At 38.3% G+C, this 17,709-nt stretch overlaps 1 protein-coding gene across 1 annotated transcript in view; it reads left to right on the plus strand.

The window, feature by feature from the left end:
* Window positions 1-17,709, plus strand: part of ANKFN1 (ankyrin-repeat and fibronectin type III domain containing 1) — a 95,726-nt gene that overhangs the window by 52,798 nt on the left and 25,219 nt on the right. The window contains 2 exon segments of the mRNA XM_010002767.1: window positions 3,914-4,108; window positions 5,604-5,717. Coding sequence (XP_010001069.1) covers window positions 3,914-4,108; window positions 5,604-5,717 — 309 coding nt within the window.

Here is a 17,709-nt window from a genome sequence, read left to right on the forward strand (position 1 = left end):
CCAAAATCCCCCTTTAATGAAAATGTCAAAGTTCTACAGAACCAGAGAAAATCTAAGCACAAAACAGACTTTCTCGCTTTACTGGAATACCAATATTGCTTAGAACTACATATTGTAGTTATAAAACTATCCTTTGTATCCCTTCATAGGCATTTTAATGCACAATTTGTGGGTTAGTGGGTGACTTACCAACCCAATTAATCAACCATATACCATGACACAAACTCTGACGCCTACTTGTGTCTAAAAATACACCAATGTATGCGAATTTGTTTTAAACTGTCAATGCCTATATTTAGGACATTCCCAGCAAGGCTATAATGAGACTGTGTTTGAGGGGTTTGGCCACTGCAGACTCTGCCATTAATTTGAAGTTAGTTAAATTAACAGCATTTAGTGCTGGCATGTCAATCTCAGTGCTCCAGGAAATTGCACCTTGAGGCTACTAACATTGCCAGTTTTTTCACTGGAGAGTGTGTGTGCATGTGCGTGTGTGCTGAGTTTTTTTGCCAGACCCTCAGTGTTGGTACACCTTTATTGCTTTTCTATGTCCACAGCACTTATATTATCATTTATTCTGGCCTCCTTTAACCTTCCCTGGAGATTTTTGCATAGTGTAGCTGCTCAGTGAAAAGAGTTTTTTAGTTTTATATTTATTTGTTTATTTTTCTGTCATGGTTCATGACTGAGGCTTTAAAAAAAAGTGTGACAGCATTTAGAGTACATGATTGACTGCTGAAGCAACATTCATTAACCATGACAAATCTAGAGGAAAACACAGTCTTGAGTGTTCTAAACAGCAGTAAAAAAGACTAAACTAATTTTTCATTGACCTCATCTGTAAATAAATGCAGTCTGATGGCGAGCAGGGGCAATCATAAATTAGTATTCATTTCCTGTAATTAATGCAAACATGCCTATGAACACAGAGAATATGAATATATAACCACCTCATTTCCATTTCAAAATATACCCACCAAATTTCCACTTCACTTATCTTGATTTTTAGTTTTTCCGGTTGAAATAATGGATGAAACATTCTCAATAAAAAGCAAACAATTGTTAATTTGGGTTTTTACCGTAAGGGTTTATGGTTGCTACTTGAGAGGAAAATGCCAAAAGTTACTTTCAGCCCTAAAACAAAGGTTCACAGCATCTCATATGTGGCTTCATTCTCATAGAACTGACAGCAGTCACTTTCTATTTGCTCTAGTTGTCCTGCCTTGCTTTCTGTACTTAACCAACCCTGTAGGAATTAAATCCATTCTGTTTGTATGATCTCAGGGTTGGAAGAACATCATCCAGACCCCATCAGGAGCATTTTCATTTCTCTACAGTGGGCAGTTGAGCAAGACTTCCCCTTGCTGGGTGGGAGGGGATTTCAAGGTAAAATTCTGATTCACCCCAATTTTGGGACTAGACACAAGCATCTCTTGATCTGATTGGACATGTATAGGACAGATCTGGGAGACTGCAAGGTAAAGGAATTCCCCATTCCAAGAGCAAGCAGAAAACTTCTTACCTAGAAAATTCTAACTCTTGCACTATATGCACTGTTGTGCTCCAGCTGAAATCTCATTATAGCCCTTCACCTAATGCTGTAGAAAAGAGGATCTGGAGGACAGATAGTTTCCATCTGTATCACCCGGATTGCTATCTGGAATAGGAAAAACAGCAGATAAACCAATAGAAAGTAAAACTATGATCTGCAGTTCCACATGGAACTCAGACTGTATAAATTTTATCTCTTAAACACAAAGTAAGAAAGATCAGAGAGTACAGCATTTAAAATATTAATTTGCTTGGAGAGGAGGAAAAATCCACTGTGCTACCTTTTCAGTTGCCCTTATCACATATTTACGGTTTGGCCTGTTCCTGTGAACACACAAAAAAATAAGATTAAAATTTCCAGTGGCTGATTCGACACATTTCCAGTACCTGACACTTGTGGATCAGAATCTTGGTTAAATAGAGCAAAATCCTCAGTGAGAACCTGAACTGATGCCGCTTTTCAGTCACCTGAAGTTCTGGAACATGCAATTTCCTCTCTCAGTCCTGCTGTACTATCAGATGTGTTGTGTGCTTGTTGCAGGCATGGACCCAGGAAACTACCACCATTGGTCTCCCAGTTAAAGGGCAGTTCTAAGGATACCCACAGATTCAACTAAGCCTGGCCATATGTCTCTGGTGTCCACATGAAGAATGATCAAGCTTCAAGAACAGTGGCTTCAAGCCAGCTTCTGGAAGCAAAATCTTAGAGACAAATCTTCCTAAGAAACAACCTCTTAGAAGTCAGAGGCATTAAGTAATTCTTTGCTCACCTCCTGTGGCTTTAGAGAGCCCATGGCACTTTTCACATCAGTGTCTCAAGTTATTCTTAGACTCTGCTAAATTTCAGTTGTGATATTGTTATGAGAGGCAGAGGGCAATAGTTAAAACGAGAGGTTCAGTCTGGATAAAACAAACACCTTTATCACCATAGAGACAGTAAAGCAGCAGGTTTCCTAGAGTGGCTGCAAAGCCTCTACCCTGGGAAGTTTTCAACACCAGATCAGGTAATGCCCTCAGTAACCTGGTATGACCTCATAGGTGACCCTGTTTTGAAGAAGAAGGTTGGACTAGAGAATATTTTTTCCACTCTGATTTGTCTCATAATCCTCTGTTTCCAGTTTAGGAACAGCAATTCATATGTGCAGACATCTTTACGCAAGTGATGTTTTCATGTCAAAAACCTGTTAGACTTGGTCTTTTACACAGTTCAGTTTGAAGTTTTCAGAAATGTCTACTGCTCCTGACTCTTGCAAGTGAATGATCAGTGCATCCTGTGCAAGATTCGTGCTGTTCCTGTAAAAACCTGAGGGAAATTAAAAGTCTGGCTGTCCCTATATAGCCAGTCCCTTGCATTGCTAAGAGTAGCTGCTTGTGCTAGGGAAGTATTTTCAGTAAATAGGACTATATTTTCATCAAATTAAGATTATATCAGAGCTCTTCTTCAAAAATATCAGACATCAGAGAAAAGTCATTTTTTGTGATTTCACAATTTATTTTCTTGTACACTATTTCCTGCACATTGAACATCAGATCAGTGGTTGCATTTCTTTTCAGATTAAGCACTTCTACAAATCCTGATTTCTAAACTGCAAATATTTTTAACAATTTCAGGCTAAGAGCAATTCTGAAAGCAGGGCTTAATTCACCACATTTTGTTGTATAACCAAGGGGCTGGTCTTGTGGACTTGGGCTAAAATCAAACCTATTTTCACTTGCAGAACCTATGTGATCTTTTCACCTTTATGTAGCATGCAGTAGCTCATACAGGCAATCTGAACTGCTTGATCATTAAATTAAAATTATTCTGAGGGCTGGAGAGAAAAAAAAATCTGTGTCAAACTGTTGTGTGTCCAGTCTGTCACATGGGCAAAACTGAGGCAGAAAGAAAACCTGGAAAGAGATCCATTCCAAAACTCTCAAATTTCCCACCTAGATCTCTCTTCACTTGCAGAGATTTACATGTATGTGTTTATAACCAGTGCAACCTTCTTTTTTTCTATGAAAGCTCATGACACTGTGGCAAAATAGGGGTTGGATAGAAATCAAATGCTTTACTATTTTAGTTCAGTTTTAATATTCCACAAATTTAAAACATATATGCATTTTCAGTCTAATTAAGATATTTTAAAGCATAAGAGGGATGTTGGAAGATAAAATTTGCTCAATTTATTCATGTCATTAATCCAAACGAAGTGGCAGATCCTTAAGTGGTATGCATTGCCATGGCATGCTCTCAACCACTTGATGACTGGAAGGCAGAGTGTTCAAGAATTTGACCTTATATGCCTTATACCAGAATGCATAAGGCCCGAATTTTGTCCTGTAAGTCCACTAAGCAATCACTTTTCCTTTTTCTTGGTAGTTGTTAACATGGAAAGCAGGTCAGTGCATCTGAGTACATTGGTTCAGGAAGCACAGCAGCGAGTTACTGAACTGTCTGCACAAGTGATGAATGAAGAACTTGGTACAGACAACACAGAAAAGGAGAAGCAGCTCAAAGCATGGGAATGGAGACACAGGCTGTACAGGCGCATGAAGGCAGGCTACGAACATGCGCGTAAGTAGAAGCAAGTAGTTGCAAAATTCAAGACAAGAACTCTCCAAGAGAGCAAAACTCACCCTTTATCGAGCAAAGAGCTCTTACTAACTGATCCTCATGGCACTGCTTTGAAGCAGATGAATGTTAGGGTGGAGAAACTGAGGCATATGATTAAGTGGCCTTCCCAAGAATGAGAATGAAATTGATGATAGAACAGGAGAGGACTAAATATCAGAAAGTGTCTTCAGGAGTGGGCTGCATAAAATGGATGAGACCTCCAAATTCCTGGTTCGGGATCTAATGATTCTGTCCTGCTTATTTCTCTTCATATTTACTCCTGGATCTCATTTAATATGCCCAAAGTTTACAATAGGATTATATGAAAAGAACACATTAATAGGGAAGAAGAGGGATGGGGACATTGACCTGTTTTCTGTTGAGATTTGATTTTTTGAAATAAGTTATATTCTGTTTAAAAAGAATAGAGCTGTTCTACACATTTGATCAAACAATGGATTTTTATTTTATATATCAAAATTGTGACAACTGAATCTTAATTTTGGTATCCACATAAAACATTTAATCAGTGTAGTCACAGATTGTGTCACTTTAAACAACTGTCCAAGTGAGTCTGTTCCCAGAGTAAATGTGAATTTGGGCCCATGGGAAGGAGTAAAGAGGGCTGAATTGTTTCATATGTAAATCTTTTAGCTGTATCCTATTCAACAAAAAGCAATCATTGCCATCAACATTTTTACAACCATCTTTATATAAATGTACTTACTAATAATTTTCTCAATTTTATTCTAAGATAACTTCTTCAAGACAAATGTGGTGCCCCTTGTATTACTCAATATAGGGCATAAAAGCAGTAGTGTTATAGTTAATATAATGATTTTTCAAATTAATCCCAGCAGTAAGCCATGACATTTTGTGTTTGATTTCTGAATGAAGTCTGATTAATATTCTGTGAATTAAGCTTTAAAAAAATAATAATAAAAAATAAAAAGATAGAAAAAATGTTAGGCCTCAATGGACAACTGTATTTTGGAACTACTACACTGAGACATTTGTGGAATTTGTAGTTTCTGAATCGCATTAATGTAAAAATGTTTTCTCTTGGTTGATAAATTTGAGTTTGTTAGTGAAACCATAAAGGTTTAATTAGCTCTTTGTGGTTTTGTCCTTTCTCTCTCCTCCTGCCCACCCCAAGAGATTTATAGTGGCTTTTCATTGACATAATTAGCATGAATCTGTTTTATTGGGTTACATATATGCAGGAAGATATTTTTAACTGAAAGGAGCCAAAACCCATGATAGAAACAAATGGTGTCTGCAGGATATTGTTAGCAGGGGCACTAATTAAAATGCTCAAAAGGCAGAGAACACAAACACCTACAACCCAAAGCTCACAATTGCAGGGTGATTTTCAGTGGGTTCTTTGAAGACTCAGAAACATTGTTTAAATAGGATTTGTTGTGCTGAAGAGCTGATGTTTTCTCTTCTCTCCCAGGAGCCCCTGAGGCGCCAACCAATGTCTGTCTCATGGTAACAAGTAGCACATCACTCACTGTCACCTTCCAAGAACCTCTGAATGTCAACTCAGCTGTGGTGACCAAGTATAAAGGTACTGGATTTAGATGTATTTCATTTATCTTAACAATATACAAAATAATTGAGGGCTAAGTGACAAGGTATTTATCTACAAAAGATGATATTGCAGTTCTAGTAATGTTTGAATATAATTATTTCCCCAGTTAATTGCTGCAGAAGTGGAATTTTCTTAAAAGATTCCCCAAAGACATATTTTTTTATTAAAAAAGAAAAATTAACCAAAAGGTTTCTCCATGAGTGCTTTGAAGAAGTTTGCTTGACTCACTGTGGTTAGGACATCAGCTCAATGACTGGGTTGAGAGGAGCAGTTATAAAACACAAGCTAACTTTTGGTGCCTGTGGGCTCCTGAAACCATGTGTATCCTTGTAAATGCCAAACCCACACCACCATTCCTTAAAGGAATGCCTCTGGAAGCTGAAACTTTTGGCAGAGGCATCATACAGCCCGACTAATTAGCTATTCCAGGGCTGCCACATCATTCTTGGAAGACCAGTACATTTGGGGTGGCACCAGTTAGTTGCAAAGTGGAATGAATAGGAAAATGCTTCCATCTGAATAGTGCTGTTGAATAGAAATAGTCTCAAAACAGAATTTATGTTCCACAGGAAGTTCTAACCAAAAAAATAATAACAATAAAAAATAAATTATTGAAGATTAGAACAAAAATGAGAGTTTTACATTTTTAGTTTAAAGAAACCAGATTTTATGAAATGTTTGGAACAGCATGTTCTTGAGTGTTAAGTGCAGCAATCCACAGTCTTCATCTTCCAGTGGGAGGCTGAGTCCTTCCACAGGTCAAGGGACTGAAAAGTCATATTCTGAAGATCTGAGGCCTGCTTTGCCCAGCCCAGGGAAGTCAAGGAAGGGGGAAGCCTGAAGTCCTCTTAGTTATTTCCCTTTGTGACTCTCTTAATGATTACTGGTGTGTTTGTTTCTTTGTATTAACAGTTAAAAACTAATTTGAGAGGTACTTGAACCTTGGATTTCCATACACTTAGCTAGAACCATAATGTGGGTGTTGTGGGAAAGTCTGTTTCACAGTTCTGTGTGTTGGTGTCACAGGGATTGCTTCAACAGGAGAGATCCAGAAAGCCCCAGTCCATCAAGAGTCCAGTAGCTCATTGAGCTCTTCTGAAGGTGGGACATGCAGGTGCACAGGCTCCATTGGCTTCAACCACAAGCACCCAAAGGATTGCATCAGTTTATTTTGGGAAGGCAAATTCTGTCTTTCTTTCCACCCCCTGCTTCTGGGCAGAGATTCCAGTCATCACTGGCTATACCCAGTAAAAAAAAATTTTAAAACAGTGTAAACAAAACAAACAAAAAAAAAAACATCACTAAAGCTATCAAAGTGATTCCATTACTGACAGCCTCAGTAGAAGGGTAAATTACTGTATTACACCTGGTCAGCTGTGCAGAGCTGCAGGAAGTGTGATTTTCAAAAACATCAAAGCCCTTTAGAAGCCTAAATCTAATTTTCAGCAATGACTTTGGTTGCCAGGGAACTAAATTTCATTTAAGGGCTTCCTACTGCCTGATTTACTTGTGAAAACAATACTCAGAAAACTCACAAGTTTTCTTGAAAATATCTGTCTGCTCTTTGTAATACATGTCTTTTAAACAGCTCTGAAACTTTGTTCATACTCTAATTAGAATGGTTGTTGATATTTTCACTAAAGCTATCAAAGTGATTCCATTACTGACAGCCTCAGTAGAAGGGTAAATTACTGTATTACACCTGGTCAGCTGTGCAGAGCTGCAGGAAGTGTGATTTTCAAAAACATCAAAGCCCTTTAGAAGCCTAAATCTAATTTTCAGCAATGACTTTGGTTGCCAGGGAACTAAATTTCATTTAAGGGCTTCCTACTGCCTGATTTACTTGTGAAAACAATACTCAGAAAACTCACAAGTTTTCTTGAAAATATCTGTCTGCTCTTTGTAATACATGTCTTTTAAACAGCTCTGAAACTTTGTTCATACTCTAATTAGAATGGTTGTTGATATTTTCCATAGTCAAGCAAATTCTCAACTAGAATTATTAATTTATTTTAATAATTTTCTAAAGGTTGTAGCATTTTTATCTTCTGTAATCGTTTGGACTGACTGTGTTTTGCACCATGTCAACACTGCCCTCTTTTTGGAAAGCACAACATTCAGAGAAATTTAATCCAACTTGACCTAACTTTCTGATCAGACTTGGTTGCACTGCTGTTGTATTTTTAATTACCCTCACTGGTGATCATTTCATGCTTTATCAAGTTGACAGTTAGTTTTGCCAGAATGTTCTTTTTAAATCCTTTATCCCGGGAGACTTGCTTATTTATGGTTAGATAAAAAGAAAGATCATTAATAGCTCTTTTTGGTGACTTTCGGGAATTAATTAAGCACTGGCTGTCAAATTGTTTATTACATTTTGGAGTGAGATTCTTTGTGCTAGTTTGAGGGGTCATAAAATGAACCATTCAGATGATGACTTGCAAGAATGATTAGAACCAGGTAGCAAATACCAGCCCTGAGAGTTTGATAACATTGTGTGAGGATCTTTTTAAACCACTATCCAGAAAACTGAGCATTCTGCTAATTCAGGGACAAAAAGAAGCTGTTAGGGTTGTGGTTTTTTTTTCCCCTCAATACTTTGCCATGTCTTTTTCTGAGCAAATTAAAATTCAGGAGCATTTCTAGCAGTCTTTAGGGAATACCTGCTCATTAACAGAAGATAATAATGTTCTTTTCTCCAGACCTGAATTATAGGGGATAAAAGCTGACATTAGTTCCCTAAAAACACTGAGAAACTGCCAATTCCTTTTTTCCATGTCATCTCTTATTTTTTTTTTCTAACATATTTTTTCCAAAGCTTTATTTGTCCAAGTGTCATTTAGAAACTGGGCTTGGAACATTATCTGACTGTCTGCTATTTTCCTGTGTGTGATCTTTTCCCTTGTTAACTGTATAACTTGCAAATAATAATACAGGAGAATAATACTTTGCACTCACTCTTTAACCACTAAAACCATCTCACTTCATTAGGAGATTTAATTTTAACCACACACGGTGAATGGGTATTGACGTTGGTGTCCCAGCTGGATGGCAGCTCAGTGACTGCATTCTGTGGAGCCATTGCTTTAAGGAGCTAGAGTATTCTTTACTTCCTCTCCTGGATTGTTGTTTAATGTTGCAGGCACCATCCTAATGGCTCCCTTCAGTTTCCCTCCAGAGAAAGCTGCAGTGTGGTGGTGGCTGACGTGAAATGATTTCTATGTATATTGTAACTTAGTAAAGTGTTTTGAGGCTGGAAGCAGACAGGCATGACATAAATCAATAATAATAGCAATAATCTGCTCTGTGCTAGACAAAGATTCAAAGCCAGAGACACCTCACTCCAGCCAGTTGTAGGAAGGATGTGGAGGATCACTGTAGTATTGAGAATTAAAACCCCTGCCTTTGCCTAATCATGCTCTAAAGCCAAACTTCACATTCCTTCATGAAGTACTTAAGATGTGCTTTAGTTTTATCTCTTTGAAAACACAATCAAAATGTTCCACACTAATATACAAAAGAACTTGCTACAGTTTCTAGCTTGTGTGAACATCAGTTGTATTGTTACAGCATGATGTATTTGATCCTAGAGCCACACTGCTGGAACTGTCTTGATGCAAAAAATCCTGGCAGCAACATAATCCAGCAAGGCACCACTTGGCTCCTAGGAAGTCCCAACAGCATGGAGCAGTAAGCACCTGTAGGGCTTTTAAGAACTGCTGTTTCACTAATTAGCCTTTCTAGGGTTCACATATTCCACACAATATATGCATAAAAAAGCAGGACTTTTTTAGGTAACAGAATCATAAGTAATGGTAATTATTGCCTTTGTTTTATGTGTTTTAACCTGATTATTATTTTGCTTTTACAGTTAATAAGTACAGGTAAACCTCCTCTTACTGTATTTTTTTTTCCACACATTACCCCTCAGAATTAGTCATAATAATGCTGTGATCCTCATTTATAGGATAAGGAAGAAAAATGAACACAGTGCTGATCATTACCTATAGGAAAGGATCAGTATGCAATAGAAAATCTCTGTTTATATTTTATTTACAGTTTTTGAACAAACATCTATATCCCCTTTTGGAGAAAAAAATGAAACAGCTTGTATAACCAAAGTTGAGCTAATTTATTTAAGAGCCTGAAACTATTTATGTTTGAAGAGGGAGGAAAAGAGAAAAAAAATGTGAGCCATGTTTGATGTAGCAAACAGAACTGATCTTCTCTGTTTGGATGTAGCTGTGGACTTGGGTGCCAAGTTATTTTCCAGATAGTGATGCTAAGCTGTCTAGGCCACTTTAGCAGTTGTTACTTTTTTTGTTTAGTTTATTGTTTCAGCAAAGTATTTAATGTTTTCAGAACTGCCCAGCTGCCTTCTAGGATTTCTGTTGCACAGAGAGGAGAATTTTTTTGTTTCTTTCAGTGAAAAAACAACACGCATCAGCTGAGATCAGGAAAGAAGTTATATTTTGTTTCAATTTTGACAAAAGTTGCTCCCTGTCTCCCTTCTTCCAAGGCAATTTGTGTTTGTTTCAATTTTTTTTCACAAGAATAATTTACATTGTCTTCAAATTGCTGGTTCAGTCCTAGGTAGATATACAGTAGCCACAGTGTGCTGCTACCATATGGCTGCGTGAAATGGGTTGGTTATAAGCAAGTACCTTTGACCAGGAAAGGCTGATGTTATCATTGGAAATCTCACCTAAAGGATGAAAGGAGATGCCTTTTCATTAAGGATTAACACCTGAGATCATGGATTGAAACTGCTGGCCACAAGTCCTCTGATGCAGCCCAGGATGTGGTTGGCCCTTTGGCCACACTGGTGGCTCATGTCAAACTTCTCATCTAGTCCTTTTCCTCAGGACTGCCCTCTAGATGTTCTCCCCCCAGCCTGTATTTGTGCCTGAAGCTGCACTGACACAGGTGCGCATGGCCTTGTTGAACTTCATGAGGTTGACACTGGCCCACCTCTCCAGCCTGTGCTATAGGCACTTTACCTCAAAAAAAAAATAAAATTAAAAATCTGTGTTGGATATTTACAGTTGACATCTCACAGTGTCAGTGGAAAATTTTCATTGAAAATGTCAGTGTGAAAAACCTCAAAAATTGTATAAAAACTAGCTACAAACTTTGTGTGATTCTACATGTTTTACTAAGTCTTTCACAACTAAATAATCTTATCATTTGTATGGGTTTCTGCTTGTCCCTGTGAGCATGTACAAACAGCATGTAGTATATGCTTCGTTATTATCTATTTGATTTGTCTATCAAGAGTTAACTTGTCTGGTCAAGTTTGGATTTGTTCCATAGCAGGTTTCCTGCAGTGATCCTGCTAGTCCTGTACAGTGGGTTTGGCTCCAGACAGATTTGGCTAGTCAAACAGGTAGAGCTTACACAAAGACCTAAGTACATACACATATACATATCTATGATATCTCCAGCTTTTTCCCCCCTTTGGTGTCAACTAACTACTGACCTAATAGTGCCAGAGTAGAAAACCGCAAGCCTGAGTTTTCTTTGGTTTCTAGAGGAACACTAGTTATGGAAAAAAATGCTTGTAGAAGTGAATCTTAGGTATGAAAATGTGGTGCTTTCATATGAATATTCAGTCTTTCTGATGTACATTCTATGTCACTGCTTGATCCTGTTCCAGTTTATAGTGGAATTAAGTAGCATTCTGCATTCAACTTGATCTTGAAACTCTTTTCACTTATTCAATTTCTTTGTATATTTTGAAACTTATTCTTTCTCCAAAACAGTTCTTACTCCATAAAAAGGAACGAGAATACACTTCTTTGTAAGACATTTGAATTTATCCTGCTCAATAGGTGTGGTCTGATATTTTTTACAGTAGTTCATTTATGACATTTTATTAGGTCTCCTGGGCACTTTATTTGCACATTACATTTTTGTAGCTAACAGGACTGTGCAATTTTACTTCTATTTTTATGCCTAACAAGTACAGAAATGTATAAATGTTAAAACAAACCTTTCTATTTCTGGATCCTGTCAATGTCTGTAGTATGTGTAGGACTTAAAATTTAAGAACCTCTATTTTTTTAAACTTGCTATGTATTTAAAACCACTTGTGAACATGGATCACGTATTAAGTGATGGTGTAACTAATGTAGTTAATCAGACACCAGTTACTCAGTTCAATCATTCTTCCCTCCTGCTTTGTGTTTTATAAGAATTTTGAAGAGCAGCTCTAGATGAGTGAGAAAACCCAGACATGGAGACTCTGGTTTTGTCTTTATTTGGCATCTAAGAAAAATAGGCTCAGATGATGATGTTGCTGAATTTCAGACACTGCTTCATCTTCTACATTTGCTTGGACTTACTAGAATTAATAAGTATTGTCAAAAGTTATTTGCATGTGGCTAAGCATTGTAGCTTCCAGCTCATAGGTATTGCATAGAAGAGGTGAACTTCTTATAGTTGGTAGCAGGACTGGAACTCAAGACCTTCCATTTCTGTCTTGAAGGAGTTTCCTAATTCAGCAGATCTTCTGATTCATGGGTTTGGAAATGCATCCTCACTGGAGACTTAAACCACCATGTCTTAAAGGGTTGTGGCAAAGTTTCCCTGCTTACTACTTTGTCTAAAGTCTTCTCAGGTCCATCATGGACTTTTCTTGACCATTTACAAGCATAAAGGGTTTAAAACATAGTTAATTTGTGCCTCCAACCAGAACCAGAACCTGAACCTGATACTGTTCAGGTACAATTTGTGCCTCCAACCAGAACCTGAACCTGATACTGTTCAGGTAATTAGATCTAACCCACAGAACTGGTAAATGAAAGTAAATTTGAAATCAGGCCTTTGGATCTGCTTCAAGCTCTTACCTCATGTATTGAGCACAAATTGCAGGGTTTACTGTTTTCATGCATGAGTTCCCAATTAATTCATGTATGAACACCCAGTCAGTTTATGTGTGAGCACCCAATCGGTTCATGCACAAGCACTCATTTAATTTGCTAGTGAACGCCCAGCTGGTTCACACATGAGCTCCCTATTAACATGTCTGAGCACCCAATGGCTTCACACATGAGCACCCACTTGGCTCACACCTGACAGCTGTGTTGGGCATATATGGCAGGTTTCAGCAGCCAGGGGTCCCAGGAGTGGGAGGGGTTCAGGAGATGCTGGGTGCTGTTCACACCTGGCCTGGTAAGCTCTAAATGTGATGGAAATCCCTGTCATGAGTAACCTCATGGTGGAGACAAGGGAAGCTGGCAGTAGGAAAGGAGGAGGATGTTTGTCTTGAGTCTCAGAAAGGCTCACTTAAGGTGTTCACTTTTGTTTAATTGTTTATATTTCCTTCTTCTCACTCTGAATGAGTGATTAGAGGTTTGTGTTAACTGGCAATGAATTAAGAATTCCCCAACTTGAGACTGTTTTGCCTGCAACACCTGGCTGCAGTGCTAGAAAAAGGCAAAAGCTCTTCAAGTTACTGTAGGGATTAGTTTATAATAAAATAAAAGCATTAAATATCATCCACATCTATGCAGCTAAGTCCCTCTTTAAAAATCTATTACAGGAGAACAAGAGGAAAAGCAGCGGGATCCCATTAAACAGATTACTTGAATTAGGGTGTGTGTATTTACTTTCTTTGTTAACAGTGCTGTGCAGTGTTCTGCTTTGTCTTGCCCAGTGTAATAGATTACTTCTTTGTTTGCATTTTCCCAGCTTCTCATTATTAATTATGTTTTAATGTCTTATGTTTTGGGAAGAAGCTGAGCCTAACCCATGCAGGCTTCACAGAAACAAGTAGTCCTTACGTTCATTGGTTTCCCCACTGGCTTTGGTTGCACAGATTATATGAGAAAAACATACCCACAGGGAGTGGAAATTTGCAGAATCAGAGCCAGGCCTGTTATACCCTTCTAGGATGTGAAGCCTTTGCATAAGGACTCCATTTATTCTTCAAGCCCTCTTCACTGTTCTAACATGTATTTTCTCTCACTTTCCACAGCCAGAGTGGGATATGTTTGTCATTGGAGGGCTGAGACAAATCTTGGCTTTTATTATAATCCATTGCAGCTTTTTAACCACTGGCCCACACTGGAAGGCAATATGCACCCACATGGCACATTTTCTTAGTTATAAAATGTTAGGAAGAAATGTCATTTTCACTAACAGCAAGAAAAAAAATCCTTCTCATACTGGAATAGCTAACTTTATTATAAGCAGCTAAAGAGCTGTTAGTACTGAGAAAACACTAATTAAATGCTTGAGAGAAAACAGTCAATACATTTTTTTTTCCTCTTGGTGAGAACTTTATTACAATTCAAGAAAAATAATCTTTTATAAATAATTTATATAATGTAGATTTGCTGTAAGATAAGCTAGTGAAACCATGATCAAGCAAAGGATCTTCCAGAAACGGGGCCATGGGCAAGGTTATTTAACATTGTTGGTTATTATTAGTAGGCACAAAAGACAGAGGAGCTCACAGCTGTTTGGGAAAAAGCTTTACTGAGAATTAAGTGGCTTATTATTAAAATAATTATCTGAACAACACTGTGAAACTTTGTAGCAGTTTCAAATGAGGATGTGCTCTCTATGAATAGTCTAGAAATGTTCTTGGAAGACTTCTTGGTGCTGTTCTGATGAGAGGCCCTTAAGCCAGCCCATTGCTTTTTAACACCGAAACACAGTAGTGCTTGATTTACTTCAGGTGGGCACAGTGCTGTTTGTCTGCATTTTTCATTTCTCTTCAGCCTTATTGATGTTTCTACTGACCCCATACAAAAAGCCTCGAATAAGATTACAGAAATAACTGAAATAATATAGAAGATCCAAAATAATTAACACTGGTCTTTAGATTAGTTAGGAACTCGAGTTTTAATTTACTTAGTACCTAGAAATCACAGTCTCAGGGCATGAGTACAATAATTTAGCTTCTGTGTTTGTACAGCAATACGCATCAGTCCCTTAGGCACTGTTGTTAAATCCCAGCTGCTGTCCCTAAACAAACAAATGAAAAGTTCACCTGTCCCTTTTGTAAATGCTGTGGTTCAGATCATATTGTCCCTGTCTACTCTCTTATCAAGCAGAATTCGACCAATTCCAGGCATTCTAAGTTAATGTGCATTTATGGATGGATTATATCCTTCATAAAAAACAAATCCATGAAAACAAATACAAACTCCTCAGTGCCAAACACTTTTTTCCTAATGGAAGCACGAGGCTGGGCTCTCTGTCAGTGCTCCCGAGAGCTGGCATGACTTTCTTCTATCATCCTTTGGAGAATTTCCAAACGTGAGAGAGGCATGAACAGAGCTTGAATCCAATTCCACAAAAACTGGGCTCCTTTCTTCACTCAGGCTGCAAGGAACAGCTCAAGGCAGCTAGGAGGAGCTGACCAAATACTGCAAACAATATTATCCATCTGAGCTGGTGATGCTGTCCACACCAAAAAACTGATTCCTGCTTTTCATTAGTGTTCAGTTCTTGTCACTTGTATTATACTTCTAAATGTTTGTTTAGATACTTCATCCTGATTTTATTCATGCAGAAGGCAGTGTTCAGTATGCTTAAATCAAGCTGCTAAATAAATACAGTATATTATTAAAATTATTTTGGAAAGATCATCAGGCAAAAAAAGATGGTGTGAAGTGGTTTCTGGTGTTAGTGCTCTTTCAGTTTTACATTTCAAATTAAGCTGTTGAACAATGCAATTATTTGTTTGGAGGCCCTTGGAAACACAAGGTAAAATCATTCAGTGTAGGTCCTGGAGCTGAGGAGGAAGGGAAGGAGAGAATCCTTGCTGCTTAAAGCTGGTTTAAAAGCCACAGTGCCACAAGGCTTTGCCCAAGGTCACACAGTGACCTTGTGGTAAATGCAAGAATAAAATCCAGAATCCCAGCTCCATACACCATTCCACAGACCCCATCGACTTAGCAACAGAAATAATTTTCCTCAGTCTAATTAAACTACTCAGGAATTCAGTGAGTAATTTAAGTGGAGAGAAGCAATAAATGCTACTGTGGCTCAGGCTATTTACTTGACTTGGAAGAAGGTGCTTTCTTGAATGAAGCTACAGTAGGGTGAGGAGGCATTTTCTGCCTTCGCTTTGTCTCTTGTCTGTTTGTCCATCTCTCTGATAAGCTGCTTAAGGCGCACTCAGTAAAACAGAAAGATAGGGAGTAGAAAAGAAACAGGTGAAAATAAACCTCCCCCTTTATTTTAAAGTAAATTAATTGAGTATTTAAAAAAAAAAACCACCCAAAAAACAAAAACACACACAACTTGGCCACAAGTAGGTTACATAACTTAAGCCAGTCTAAAATTATGTGCCAGCAATTTACATGAGTTTTATGTAACTGTTTATACTGCTGTTTATTTAAAAATTACTACTTATCTTGGCGACCGCAGCAACACATCGTGCATTTGCTAGCGCTGGAATACAGGGCACCTTCATTAAAACACATAGTCACCAATATATTAAACACACAAGAAACCCCTGCTCTGACATAACGTGAAGTGTCAGATGGAAAGCCGCAACAGCGCAGACATTCAGCGTGCACAACAAAGCAGGCCTTTGGGGTGTTCAGAGCAGGACTGGAACATGCTCCATCCTTAATTCACCCAACAGCTTTCAGGTCCTTTACAGCACAGTTGGTGCAGTCTACAAGACCAGCTCTTGTTCCTGGTCTCTTATAAAGGATCCTCTTCATCTTCAGATTTTTATACGTGAACATTTTTACATTCAGCTTTTAAAGTGCTGGGGTTAGCTAGCCTTTTGTTCTTCCTTAAAGTCCCAAGTACTTTGGAGGTACATAAATGGCTGCTATTTTCTGGTTATTACCAGAGCAGTCTCTCCCAGCCCATGATGGGCTGATCATGCACAAACTTACATACTTTTTAGATCCAGGTTAATCACAAGGGGAAGACATGGACGGATGTGTAGCTTTATATTGGTACTAGAAAGAGCTATAGATATATCTGCAGAGCCAGAAAATGTGAGCAGCATTGGCCTAGTAAATGTCATGTAAGTCATAGGAGTTTGTCCCTTGCTCTTTTGGGCTTGCTGAGTGAACAAGATGCCCTGCCTCTCCTTGCCTTCATTTTCTCACCTATAAAATATGGACACTTCTATTCTCATCCTTCTGAAAGTTTTAAAACCCAATGAATTAGTATAGGAGAGCATTATGTATTATTTTTAGACAATCAACATGGTAGAAATCTGAAATCCAGCAGCATGTAACAGGAGATACAAACTTAATGAGTAATGAATTACTTATGTTGATTTGCATTTCTTTAAAATGGTATAATGCCATCTTCTTCTCACTTGTTTCAGTAAAACAATGCAAATTTCATGACTTAGAGAATGACATTCTGTCAAATATAGCAATCCTTCAGTGACTCCTGTTGATAATGTTTTCAGAAGTACTTTGAAACAAGGGGGGATAGAAGGCACTATTCCAACACAGCTGTTGAAAAAATATTTATTTTTCAGTTATGGACATTTTTATTGAAGCTGGGGAGCAGGGCTTTTTCCAGTTGTGTTGTTTATAAATATATATATTTGAAAACTAAATTCTGAGTAACTTTGCATATACCACCTCATTAGGCAAAGATAGGGAGTTCTCAGTCATGATGACCATATCCCGATCCACAAGCCAATAGCATATTCCTCTGTGTTCAATTTCATGGGTCTCAGCTGCCACAGGGTAAACTAAAAAAATGAGTGCCAAATGCTGGCATTCCTTGGCTGTCTAATGAGAAGCACAGCTGAGCCTCAGCCCCACAGCCAGTGAAGACTCAGCTGGTTGAGGGGAGCAGAGGGGAGCACAGGTCTCCTCAGTACCTCGTGGAAGGACAAGTCAGTCTGTGTAGCAAGGAGCTGTCCCCAGGGGACTGGGAGATCACAGTGCCACCCAGCAGGTGGATGAGGGCACTTGCCCTGCACATGGGGGTTCACTAACAACATGAGTTGGGGTAGGAGCTTGTCCTAGAA

Source organism: Chaetura pelagica, unplaced genomic scaffold (assembly GCF_000747805.2).
Source record: "Chaetura pelagica isolate M959 unplaced genomic scaffold, ChaPel_1.0 scaffold47, whole genome shotgun sequence".
In the NCBI taxonomy this organism is placed as follows: domain Eukaryota; kingdom Metazoa; phylum Chordata; class Aves; order Apodiformes; family Apodidae; genus Chaetura; species Chaetura pelagica.